At 36.9% G+C, this 13,723-nt stretch overlaps 1 protein-coding gene across 7 annotated transcripts in view; it reads right to left on the reverse strand.

Moving 5' to 3' along the window:
• DMXL2 (Dmx like 2) overlaps nucleotides 1–13,723 on the reverse strand; it is a 249,253-nt gene that overhangs the window by 112,676 nt on the left and 122,854 nt on the right. For all 7 annotated transcript variants that reach the window (XR_007519764.1, XR_007519765.1, XR_007519763.1 and 4 more), the window contains 3 exons: nucleotides 8,515–8,634; nucleotides 5,546–5,773; nucleotides 2,154–3,830 (listed from right to left, as the gene is read on the reverse strand). Coding sequence is in view for 3 of the 7 variants with exons in the window: in XM_049904983.1 (XP_049760940.1) it covers nucleotides 2,154–3,830; nucleotides 5,546–5,773; nucleotides 8,515–8,634 (2,025 nt within the window). In the remaining 4 variants the exon portion in view is untranslated. The remainder of the gene's footprint in view (nucleotides 1–2,153; nucleotides 3,831–5,545; nucleotides 5,774–8,514; nucleotides 8,635–13,723) is intronic.

A 13,723-nucleotide genomic window follows, 5' to 3' on the forward strand; every position in this document is an offset into this window, starting at 1 on the left:
TATACCTATTTTTTTTTTTTATACCTACACGTTCATTCAACAAATTAAGCATCTACTACATGGAAGGCACATTTTAGGTACAGGAAAAAGGGCAGTGAATAAGGAAAAACCCCCAGTCTCATGGAGCTTACATTTTAGGAGGCAGAGACAAACAATAAACCAACATATAGTATATCTACTGGAAATTAATGCTATGGAGAGAAGTAAATCAGGATTAGGAGACAGGTTGTGCTGGAGTAGGAGGGTTCTATTTTATATAGGGTGGCCAGGGAAGAACTCTCCCATAAGGTAACATTTCAGAAGCAATCTGAGGAGGTATAAATGTGGAAGAAGAGGGAACTGTGAGTGTACAATTCTGAAGACAGGAGTGTGCTTAGTATGTTTGTGGGACAGCAAGGAGGCCAAAATAGTAGATCAGGAATGAGTACAGATCATGTAGGGTCTTATAAGGATTTTGGCTTTTATTCTACAGTGAGATAGAAGGTCCCCGGTGCATGTTGAGCAGAGGAAAGACTTAGTATCATTTTGTTCTAAAAGGATCACTGGCTACTAGGCAAAGGACAGACTAGGGTAGCAAGAACAGAAGCAGTTAGGGGAAAGACGATAAATTAGGCAGCAGGTAACAATGACTTGGACTAGAGTAGTAGCAGCAGAAGTGATGAGAAATGACTGGACTCTGGATATAGTAGAACTGACAGCATTTGCCAATGGACTGGATATGTGGTGTAAGAGAAAGCAGAGTCAAGAATGTCTCCAAGCTGTCTCACCTGAACAACAGGAAGACTTCATTTTCTGAGATGTACAACTCACTTTATATTTGAGCTTCAATTTCCTGCCGTATCTACCTCATGAATGTCCACTGTGACCAGGATAAGCTATCTTTATATTACCTGGTCAATTACATAATTTTGTATCAGCATGTTTAACCCATTTTTCAGAAATTTTGTCATGCCTACTTTTTTTAATGACCGAGAGGAAAAAATTCTAATACATATTAACTATGCAACAAAGGTTTAAGGCTATTTTGGGAAGGATCCTGCTCTATTACGTACAACTTCACAATGATTAGGTTTTTTTTTTTTTTAATTAAGCTATTAGATCAGAGGCAAAACCCTCTAAGACCTCTAGTTATTTTAATCTACAGAAGAGAAAGCTTTGGGGATACAGCATAAGGGTGTAGACCTATAAGAAGATATACAATCCAGCTGGCTTTAAGGAACAGCCTTTTTTCCCAATTTGGAAATCTTGTGAAACAGTTAAAAGACTACAAGCTTGAAGGCAAGGATTTGTCCACATACAAATCCCAGCTCTACCACTTGATACCTGTGTGATCTTAGATGAGGCACTTAAACTAAGGCTCAGTGTCTTCATCTATAAAGTCAGACATAATAATAGTTACCTACTTGTTGTGATAATTAAATATGATAAAGTACATGAAATGCCTGGCGCATAGCAATTTTTCCCTCCTCCACAATATTTATTGAATGAATGAATGATCAATAATTTTTGGTTTCCTTTGCTAATGCCATCCTTTATAATGAGCACCATTAACTTCAACTATCTGCATAAAAAAGAATGGAATCTAGTTACAGAAGGAAGCCAAAAATTTTCCGGTTACAGGATGAATTAGGCAAGACACATATTACATTAAAATGTATGAAAACCTCTTTCCCAAGAGACTTTTTAGAGAAAATTGGTTAACTGTAAAAAACGATTTATACCTAGAAATAGAAAGATGAACAAGTTGCGCCCATGAGGTCCCTGCGAGCCTCATGACTCTACACTAAAATTAATAAAAGAGGCCATCATTATTACTAAAAGGAAAAAACACACATACACACATAGAAATACGTCTGTTTGGGAAACAAGGGACTGTCTACCCAAAATCACACAAAGGTTTCAGTATAAAAACTCATGTGAGAATGCACACGATGATCACAAATTCATGAAGTTATATGCACAAGTCACAGCCTGCCCCAATTGCCTTTTCTTTTGCAACTAAGCATATTATGTAATAGTAATTGTCTATTAAGGAGGTCTTTTCCTCCCAACATTTGAAAGAAAGGCTGTAATTCAACATTTGAGTCATTATATAGACAATACAAATATTTCTTCTAATGATAACTTTACACATTTTTAGTGAGGATACTTACCTGAGTAACTCTTATCTCCATTTTCATCAAGCTCAGTACTGGTGGTTGCCACCGTATCAGCCAAAGCTACAAGGAACATCTGTTCTAAACGAGTAAGGCCCGGTAGACTTGAGTGCATAAGGTGACTTGAAAGTACCCTAGCATGCTCTTGGCCAAAGTAAGCTGGTCCATATTGGGAAAAATTTATTACTTTTGATTTGTTTTCTCTCTTTTCTGGCTCTAAATCAATATCATCTGTTGTTATATCCTGGATTTGGAAGAGCTCCGAATACTGATCCTCTGGTTGACTTTTGGTATGATCTTTGTAGCTCTGTGGTATTTTTGTACTTTCTTCTGAAATTCTGTAGGTTGCATCTTGATCTGCAGCAAGCAGTGCATGTAGTGGTAGTGGAGGAATAGAGTCTATCTCGGTATAATCTCGAGTACCATCTTTTCCTATGGTGACTGTATCCTTTGCTGTACTGCCACTCACACTGATGGTTCGAGAGAGATGTCGCTTAGTTCCTTCTCCAGCATCAGCATCTCTAACTATTGCAACTTCACCTGCAATACATTTTACTAAATGAGAGAGAATGGCTTTAGCCCTTCGAACTTTCCCTAAATCCATCAATTCTAACAGTTGAGTTGGATGATACTGTGGAAGAGTGGGGGAAAGTACATGTGCAGCCTCAAATAAGCCACCATCTTGAACTACAGTTGGTGAAAAACAAACATCATCAGCCATAGCTGTTCCTTCAACAATGCTTTTTCTTGCCAACATATTAGACTTAAAGGCAGAATGATCTCGTATTGCTGTCTCTTCTGCATCAGGACTATCAGTTTCAACGTCTCCAAATTTGACAGCATGCTTCCACTGTGCATATACATGCATCTCACAGTCCATTCCCACTACCAATATCCCATCTCTTACCCAAGAGAGAGAAACAGGCAGTGAAGGTGTACCATCAACGGAAGATACCAAGTCTATAGATCTAAGAAGAACCCATCTCGACTTAACTCCTTGCTTGATACTACCACCTAGTGGTAAAGTAATGACAGCTACTCCATCCTTATTGTTGGTTTGCTCAGTCACAATTCCTGAAAGCCGCCCATACATGAATATATTAGCACCAACCCCCACTGTGAGAATGTGGGAACCATCTTCTTTTGAGACCCAGTCCAAATGTACTAAATGCTTTATATTTGGAATAAGGTATCTATCCTTGCTCAAAAATGCATCTGATTTGCTATATACAAACAGGTTGCTGTCAACACTGACCCTTGAATCAAGTACACTCCCAACCTTAACCAAATCATCAAGATGAATTGTTTGTTCTAAAACCCATTCTGACCCTCCTGTAGATTCACATTCAAATATACAAACATGCATGGAAAATTCTCTAGAAACAAAACCATTGTGGTGGATAGGTTGTTTGTAAGCCACAGCAAGGCGACCTGTGTATGAACAGCTAACAGCAACTGGTCTTCCCACAATGCTCACTGTACTACTATTATCTTCTTCTTCATCATTCAACAAGGGCCATCTCCTCCAATGATAGGTTTCTTTCTCATCACTGAAACATTGTGAGTTGGTTTCCATGCAACATTTCCAGAAGCGTACTTTATTGTCAGAGCAAGTTGTAACCACCAGATAAGGAGCAAGACACACTGGATAAATTGAAGAAGAACTCAGATGGCCTTAAAAAAGATAAAGCAGATAGTCATAAAAATGGAACCACAAAATAATATGATAAGCAATTCTCAGAATGTGATAAATTCAAGGCCGCTATCAGCTTCTCCAGGATAACTCTGCAATGCCCTCCTAGCTAGTGTCCCGCCATTTTTCCTGCATTAAACATCCATTGGCCAAGGCAGCTATAGAAGTCTTGAACAGCCCTTTGGTGAAATCAAAATACGCAGTAACAATACTGTAACTTGTTTTTAGGTAATTAAATTTAAATGAGGCAAACATTTAATTAAAATAAAATTCAAAAGCAATGAAACAATTCACCCTTAATCTGTTACCTGCCATAAATATATATGACTTCACCAGAACTGCCCCATGGTGTTTCCAAGAGCGGCTAATAGATTTGAGCTGCCAGCTTTTTGGTTTGCAGCCCATCTCTTAACCACTGCACCACCAGGGCTCCTTACCACAACATGTTCACTGGATTTTCATTGTCTATTTTTATCACTTTCATCATAAAGGCTTAAGTAGTCATTTCAATGTGTCCTTCAAACACCCCTAACCTCTCCTTGAAAAATCCAGACCCCAGATCTACTCCTACCATCAAACTGTTTTCAGACAGCTAAACAGGCTATTAGAGCTCACCCATTTTGCAGGGTTTAATTTATTCTCCCTTCACACTGAAGAAGAACCCCCATATTTATTCCTGCCTGCCAAAGACTAACACTATTCTCCACTATAAAATGAGGGGTAATAACGATTAAGGTTTGGGATCAGAACGTCTGGGCTCAAGTTCCAGTCCATCAATTCCTTCATAACAGGTATTGTTAAGTCACTTAAACATCTACAACTATTTTTCCAAATAATAGGGATCATGTTCCCATTTCCTTTGGAGTGTTTTTATAAAGTCCTATACAAAATATAATTTATTATTATCAGCTCCAATAAACTTATCTGAGTATCCCCCAAACTTCAAAATATTCTGAAAGATTAAAAAATTAGCCTACATCTGCACCTGGTACAAAAGCCCTGAGTAAATGCTTCTCAATGTGATCCTTCCAACTCTGAATTCAAACCTGTCTTGGGGATGAAAAGAGAATTTCCATACTCAAGACCATTCACTAAAAATTAGAATGGTCTTGAATTCCCAATTTTGGTTCCCCAAAAAAACTATTCTATGATCCCCAATGAGAATTCTACAAGTGACAGATCATTTAAAATACTGCCGCCAGTCCCTCCAAACTATCTTATCTACCTTGCTAAACTCAGCATCATTCCAGGTGAGCCAAGCTACCAGTATACTCTTTTATATTTTTCCCCAAAATATGTCAACCCTTGCAACACTTGTTCAAACACACTAAATGAAAGTGAGACATAATTAGCACAATGTTGATAAAAAGGCTTAATTTTAAAAAAGGTTCCATGATTCAAAGAGAAGTATATTTGTTCTTTGCAATATTACCATCACAGTATTCCTATTTATAGGAAATGGAAGTTCAGGGAAGAAACCTCACATTAAAATATTTATACTATCTTCTGTCAAGATGACAGCATTTATCACAAGAAATTATTTCTAACAAAGAAATCTGTTTCTAAACAGATATATCATTGCTAGAAAATAAATCTTTATTTCAATGTCAACACAGTGCATATTTCAGAAGAGCTTGTCCACTTGATACACTGAAGATCACTGTCAGCTACAACTGGCTACTCTTAGTTACCTTACCTGCTGAAGGTGTTGCTCTTATTACTTCAACTCCTTCTGGGAGGTCAAGGGGCTGGCTATATACCACTCTAGAGTTCAGAATAAGTTTACTAGCAGTTTGAAGATTGGCAATTGATGAGGAATGTGGCATGTGGCTCACACTAGGAGAGGTTTCTGGAGAGAAGTCTACATCCTGCTGTCCAGGGACTGAAAGCAGACTGTCTGACGAAACACCTTCTGCAGTTTTGGCTTTGAAAATCAATTGTGAAATGTATTATTATAATCACTATACACATCAGCTAAATTATTTTATACATGGTCTCTTAAAAGTATTTTGGAGACAAAGTCAACCTTCAGACTTTCGCCTAGTTACCCTGATATACTTTTTTTTTTTTTTTTTTTAAGCTATTTTACTCTTTCTTAGCATCATCAACTCTGTCACAGGAATACTGTCAGAAAAAAACCACAATATACAACAGCTGGTAAAACCTTAAGTTATCTAGCCCAGTGTTCTCAATCTTGAGAAACTTGTTAACTAACATGCAGATCCCTGGGCCTAACCACAGAGATGCTGATTTAGCTGATTTGGGATGGATCCCAGATATCTGTATTTTTTTAAAGTAGTACAGGTGATTCTGTAATAGATGGGTCATGAATCAAACTTTGAGAAATAACAATTTACTGCATCACTTAACAGGTGAAAAATTTTAAACTTGGAGAGCTTCATGACTTCCCTAAAGTCATATAATTAGCTAGTGGCAGAGAAGACACTAAAATACCAGCCTCTTAACCATCAAATACTCAAAAAAGACAATGAACACAAAAAATAAAAGTTCCAAACAAATTATAGTATTAATTGACTGGCTTTGTAAGGCATATTGACTTTCATCTTCTTCCAACGAGTTACCAGCTTTCATATAAGAGTGTAATCTCTAAACAGATTCACTAATCTATGCTTCTGTGACACCTGAAAGATACACTGCATTAAATTTGTGTACTATCTCCCTCCATTAAACTACAAATTCATCAAGGGCATGGAGGATGTCTTACTGCTTTGTTCATCCTCACAGAACAACAGAATGCCTGAGAGGTGATAAAATATTGACCCCTTTTTGCTTCTGGTGAATGTCAGTCTATCATATAAATGGCAGCCCACTCGGTAAGAAACATGACAACATTTTTTTGTAAAATGGAATAACACTACAAACTTGAATCAGTGGTCAGAAGACAGCGATCCTAATCCTGGCACTGTCACTAACTAAGTGTGTTTCCTAAAGCAAGGCACGTCACTTATTTTCTCATCTGCAAAATAAGGTTGAGCTACATAATTTGTCTTCTTATAAACCAAGCAATTTTCTCATACATATCCCATCTTAAAAAGAAAACAAGAGCGAAAGAAGAAGTAAAGACCTTAAAGTCAGAAGACCTGAATGTGAAACTTGTTCCTGTGACAAACTAGTTGGGGACTTGGTCACGTTACTTAAATTTATTCCATTAGTAAAATGGAGATAATATCTATCTCACATGTATAGCACCTTTTTTAGGCATCAAGGAGGTAATGAACATGTATTAAGTTTCCTTCCCCATCTAAATTTAAGCCTATCATTTCATCCTCCACCAGGATATCCAACACAGTGACAAATTCATGTGTTCTTGGCTGTGTATGCTAGAATCAAAAGATACATGCTTTCTGTCATAGCTGAAGAGAGTATAAATTACATGTTTGCCTCTACTATAATCATGCTGTTTGTGGCCTTTACTGATGTCACAAACAGGGTAACCAAGCAACTCTATACTAGCCCTGCCTTTAGGGAAACAGCAGTAGGATACTTACCTTACAAGCAGTAGGGACAGAAGGTGTTGCCCCAGGGACCTGTTGCTACCTCTATAAATTTCTCCAGAGCCATTCCTGGCTCTTGTGTCCAACTCTAGAAAATATTCTCTAGTGGTCTAAGCGTTCTCTTCCTGAAGTGCTAGTTTTAGATCCCTCTTCTCTCATACTGCTGTGAAACAATACATAACTCCAAGAATCACCCCAAAGACATTGAAAGAATTTTGGGATTCCTGTTCCTCAAGATTAGGCTCAACTAGGCATAGATAAAGTTTCTATCAGATCATTTGCCTTTTCTAATGCCAGTTCAAGGCCAAGTTAGAACTTCAGTTACTTACACAGTTAAGTAACAATGTGGATGGGATCCAAAGGAAACAGAAAAAATATTATTTGTTCACAATATTAAATGTTTAATGTGTATAAACTCTGTCTAACTACATAATTACCCAAAATAATAAAATCATTTTATAAATCTGTTAAACATTTTATGAATTAACTCGTTTAAACTAGATTCAGTTAGAGATGGCTATCTGTGCAATTCTTCATTTTGATAATTATCTCTTAAAAGTAAAATTTTGCTTAAAAAAAATCCATTATCAATTTCTTTACTTCATACAACAAATGTTCTAATTTACTAAGAGATTAATCTGAATGTGCAAAGCAAAAGTATGGCTAAAATCATTTTTGTCACTATTATATTTCTGAATGTTTTACAAAAAGAGTTGAGCTTATAAGCTTCAGATGCTCAATCCTATTTTACTTGAACAGCAAATCAGCTTCTCTTACTGGTGCTAAGGCTGATATACACTATTATCAACAGTATGTGTTAATCAACAGAAAATTACAATATTAATTCTATGGACTAACCTGATTTATACACCCACATCTAGAAGAGAGCCATGATAGGCAATCTATAAATATTAACTGAAAAAAGAAATCAATCAAACTTAAATATTTTTTCAAAATGCCTAATGTGCTCATACTGGTTTGTTTTTAGGATAAGCCTGTTTCATTAATGATTTGTGACCTAGTATTAAAAGTACAACATATACATATTTCACTGGATCTTCATTCTAAACAATTAACCAACCAAAAGCATATTCAGTGAAACAAATTTATTTCCTATCATTTAAGTGTAAATTGAAATATAATCACTTACCTAAACATGCCTGCACAGATTTAAGATGAAGGTGCCACATATGGAGAGTAGAGTAATTATTGCTGTCCTTTTCAATTACTACTAGAAAGAACTTTTCTGAAAATGGTGGTGGGCGATATCCTATTATTCAAAGGAAAAGGATGTTTAAGTTAATACGCTTCTATAGGGCTAAAAATGCTTTTTAAAAGCTAAAACGACCTTGTGATATGCATATAAATTAGAAGGAAGAAGGGAGCAAGAGACTGTTAGGAACACTTTCATACAATTTGTGTGCCAAAAATTAGGTAGCTATCAAAGACTAATAGAGCTATGTCAAAAGGACATGAAGAAATGTGTACTGGTTAAAGATGGGACAATTCATCAAAGAATAAAATTTATTAAAGCACATACACTATATTAAAAAACAAGCACTTTATAAACATACCAAAAGACAAGAGACACACAAGAAAGAAAGGAAAAGAAGGAACAGAAGAAAACGAAGCAATGGAAAGAGAAAGAAGAGAGAGAGAGAGAACCTCATTACATACACATGAAAATGACTGGGACACTAAATGGGTATTTGGAAAACTGACTACAAAAGGAAAGAATGAAATAAACATTATCCTTTCTGCTTTTTCTGCATGAAAAGGGCATTAAAAATAAAATAAAATAGGGGGCGGGGCCAAGATGGCAGAATGGACAGATGCTTCCAGCAAGCCCGCATATGAAAAAGACCTGAAAAAACAATTGAAACAAGTATATTTATGACAATCTAGGAGCCCTGAACATCAAAGGCAAGGTTAGAAAACGAACTGAGGGGGAGGAAGAGACAGTTCAGAGGAAAAGAGGAGTTACCAGACCTGAATCGCTGGGAGCCTTCAGGCATCATTCCAGGTAGCGGCTGCAGCAGGTTGATACTAGCATTTGGCCGCAGTTTCCTCAGGGAGAAGCAGCCACCCACAAAGCCTACTCACACCTCCGAAACCAGAGAAGAACGGCACTCTCAGCAAAAGCTAAGTACTTGTGTATATTTTACTGTCCTCCCCCCAAGCCAACTTCAGCAGCTGATTTTCCTAGGCCTGAGATAGGCCCTGCTGATCGCCTAGAGCCGTCCTCCCGGCCTGGGGGAAGGAATAAATTTGCAACTGGGGGAAAAGATAATTTGCCAGTTCCACTAAACGGGGGAGCTCAAGACAGAAGCAGCCTCTGTTCAGGCATAAAAGGTCCATGGACTTTGAGTACCTTTCCCCTCTGCACAGACCTGTGTGGGCCTATTTCAGGAGAATAGGCCCTTGTTGGCAGACTACAACTGTTTAAGCTGTACGGTGGAGAGGTGGCTGTTTGATGTTTGACATTGCTTTGCCTATTAAACAGGGTCCTCAACTACCCACATCAGGAGCCTAAGGACTGGTGGCTCCACTCAGGTCACCCAGCCACCCACGACAGGGGTCCAAGGATAACTGGTACCTCCCAGTCCTTACAACCAAAAACACTGGATGCCCATGGTCTGTCTGCAGAACCCACCCACCTGTATGCTCTAGGGAACAGGGACACACTTTCCTCAGAGAAACTTGGCGGACAATTCTCAGCCCTCTGCCTTGTTCAGACCATGACACCCTGCTGCAACCAGATACCACTACCTACGCCAATCACCTCTGCACCTCTAAAACTGTAGGACAGAGCCTGTACCACACACTCCATGATCAGCTACTTGGACACCTGAGCTGAATTCATACAAGAAAATGAAAGGACTCCTACACTGATATATATGATAACACTCTAGCCATCTGGGGACAGGACGTCAGAGCTCCAAAGGAGAAAATAATCAAGCTAGCTCACTAAAGCAACCTATTTGGGCATATCAGAACAAAACAAAGGCAGAAGCTATGGCATACTAAGCAAACATAAAATAAACTAATACCATAACTTATAAATGACTCAGAGACAACAGTCAATATCAAGTCACATAAAGAAACAGACCATGATCGCCTCAATAAGCTCTCAAAACAAAGACTAAAGGGACCTTCTAAATGAAAGTGCCTTCCTGGAATTACTGGAGTCAGAATACAAAAGATTAATATACAGAAACCTTCAAGACATCAGGAAGGAAATGAGGCAATACACAGAACAAGCCAAAAAATGCACAGATGAAGCAGTTGAAGAAATTAAAAAGATTATTGAGGAATGTAATGAAAAATTTAATAAACTGGAAAAATCCATAGACAGACCCAGTAAAAACCCAGCAATCAGAAATTCAGAAGATTAGCAATAAAATTACAGAAGTGGACAACTCAATAGGAAGTCAGAGGAGCAGAACTGAACAAGTGGAAGGCAGGATTTCTGAACTTGGAGATAAAAAAGTTGTCACCAATATATTTCAAGAAAAATCAGAAAAAAGAATTCAAAAAAATGAAGAAACCTTAAGAATCATGTGGGACTCTATCAAAAGAAATAACCTACAAGTGATTGGAGTACCAGAACACAGAGGGGTAAAAGAAAATACAGAGAGAGTGCTTGAAGATTTCCTGGCAAAAACCTTCCCAGATATCATGAAAGATGAGAAGATATCTATCCAAGATGCTCATCGAACTTCATATAAGGTAGACATTAAAAGAAAGTCACAAAGACATATTATATTCAAAATTGCCAAAACCAAAGATAAAGAATTTTAAGACCAGACAGGGATAAACAAAAAGTCACCTACAAAGGACACTCAAGAAGAATAAGCTCGGACTACGCAGCAGAAACCATGCATGCAAGAAGGCAATGGGATGACTTATATAAAGCACTGAAGGAAAAAAAAATTGCCAGCCAAGAATCATATATCCAGCAAAACTGTCTCTTGAATATGAAGGTGAAATTAGGACATTTCCAGATAAACAGAAATTTAGGGAATTCATAAAAACCAAAGCAAAACTACAAGAAATACTAAAGGGACTTCTCTGGTTAGAAAATCAATAATGTCAGGTATCAACCCAAGACTAGAACACTGGGCAGAGCAATCAGAAGTCAACCCAGACAGGGAAATCACAAGAATGAATCAAGATAAAAAAACGCTCAAAACAGGGAAACAGCGATGTTATCATGTAAAAGAAGACAACATTAAAACAATAAGGAGGAATCAAGAAATGTAGTCATAGATCTCGCACATGGAGAGGAGGACAAGGCGAGATAAAGAAATAAAAGTTAGGTTTAAATTTACAAAAATACGGGTAAATAATAAGGTAACCACAAAGGACACAAACTATCCTACACATAAAAAGAAAATACAAGAAAAAAATAGAAACTCAGCAGAAACAAATTGACAACAAAGAATATGAGGAAAGGACAATATATAAAGATAATCTAAGCACATAAAATTAAGTGGGAAAAGGAAATGGTCAACACACAAAAAAAGACATCAAAGTGATAGCACTAAATTCACACCTATCCATAATTATGGTGAATGTAAATGGACTAAATGCACCAATAAATAGACAAAGAGTGGCAGAATGCATTAAAAAACACAATCTGTCTATATGCCGCCTACAAGAAACACACTTTAGACTCAGAGACACAAAGAAACTATAAAACTCAAAGGATGGAAAAAAATGTATCAAGCAAACAACAATCAAAAAAGAGCAGGAGTGGCAATATTAATTTCTGACAAAATAGACTTTAAAGTTAAATCCATCAGAAAAGATAAGGAAGGACACTATTTAATGATCAAAGGGACAACATATTAGGAGGACATAACCGTATTAAATATTTATGCACCCAATGACAGGGCTGCAAGATACATAAAACAAACTTTAACAGCACTGAAAAGTGAGATAGAAAGCTCCACAATAATACTAGGAGACTTCAACACAGCATTTTTGGTGAAGGACAGGACATCCAGAAAGAGGCTCAATAAAGACATGGAAGATCTAAATGCCACAATCAACCAACTTGACCTCGTAGACATATACAGAACACTATACCTTCTTTTATACAGCACATGGAACATGCTCTAGACTAAACCACATACTAAGTTATAAAGCAAGCCTTAGTAGAATACAACACATACAAATATTACAAAGCATCTTCTCTGACCATAAGGCCATAAAAGGAAAATCAATAACAGAAAAAGCAGGGAAAAGAAATCCAACACTTGGAAACTAAACAATACCCTGCTCAAAAAAGACTGGATTATAGAAGACATTAACGATGGAATAAATAAAATTCAGAGAATCCAATGAGAATGAAAACACCTCTTATCAGAACCTTGGGATACAGTTTGAAAGCAGTGCTCAGAGGTCAATTTATATAAATAAACACACACATAGAAAAAGAAGAAAAGGCCAAAATCAACGAATTATCCTTACAACTTGGACAAATAGTAAGAGCAACAAAAGAAACCCTCAGGCACCAGAAGAAAACAAATACTAAAAATGAGAGCAGAACTAAAAAAAAAAAGAAAATAGAAAAACCACTGAAAGAATTAACAAGACCAAAAGCTGGTGCTTTGAAAAAACCAACAAAATTGATAAACCATTGGCCAAACTGACAAAAGAAAAACAGACGAGGATGCAAATAACACAAATAAGAAGTGAGATGGGTGATATTACAACACACCCAACTGAAATTAAAAGAATCATATCAGATTACTCTGAAAAATTATACTGTAACAAATTTGAAAACCTAGAAGAAATGGATGAATTCCTAGAAACACACTACCTACCTACACTAACACATACAGAGGTAGAACAAATAAATATACCCATAACAAAAAAAAGACATTGAAAAGGTAATCAAAAAACTCCCAACAAAAAAAAGTCCTGGCCCAGACAGCTTCACTGCAGAGTTCTATCGAACTTGCAGAGAAGAGTTAACACCACTACTACTAAGGGTATTTCAGAACGTAGAAAAGGACAGAATACTCCCAAACCCATTCTATGAAGCCAGCATATCCCTGATACCAAAACCAGGTAAACACAATATAAAAAAAGAAAATTACAGACCTGTATCCCTCATGAATGTAGATGCAAAAATCCTCAACAAAATTCTAGCCAATACAATTCAACGTATCAAAAAAGTAATTCACCATGACCAAATGAGATTCATACCAGTCATGCAGGGATGGTTCAACATTAGAAAAACAATTAATGTAATCCATCATATATTAAAAAAAAAAAAAAAAAAAGACAAGAATCACATGATTTTATCAACTGACGCAGAAAAGGCATTTGACAAAGTTCAACACCGATTC

The sequence above is a fragment of the Elephas maximus genome, chromosome 12, assembly GCF_024166365.1.
Source record: "Elephas maximus indicus isolate mEleMax1 chromosome 12, mEleMax1 primary haplotype, whole genome shotgun sequence".
NCBI lineage: Eukaryota > Metazoa > Chordata > Mammalia > Proboscidea > Elephantidae > Elephas > Elephas maximus.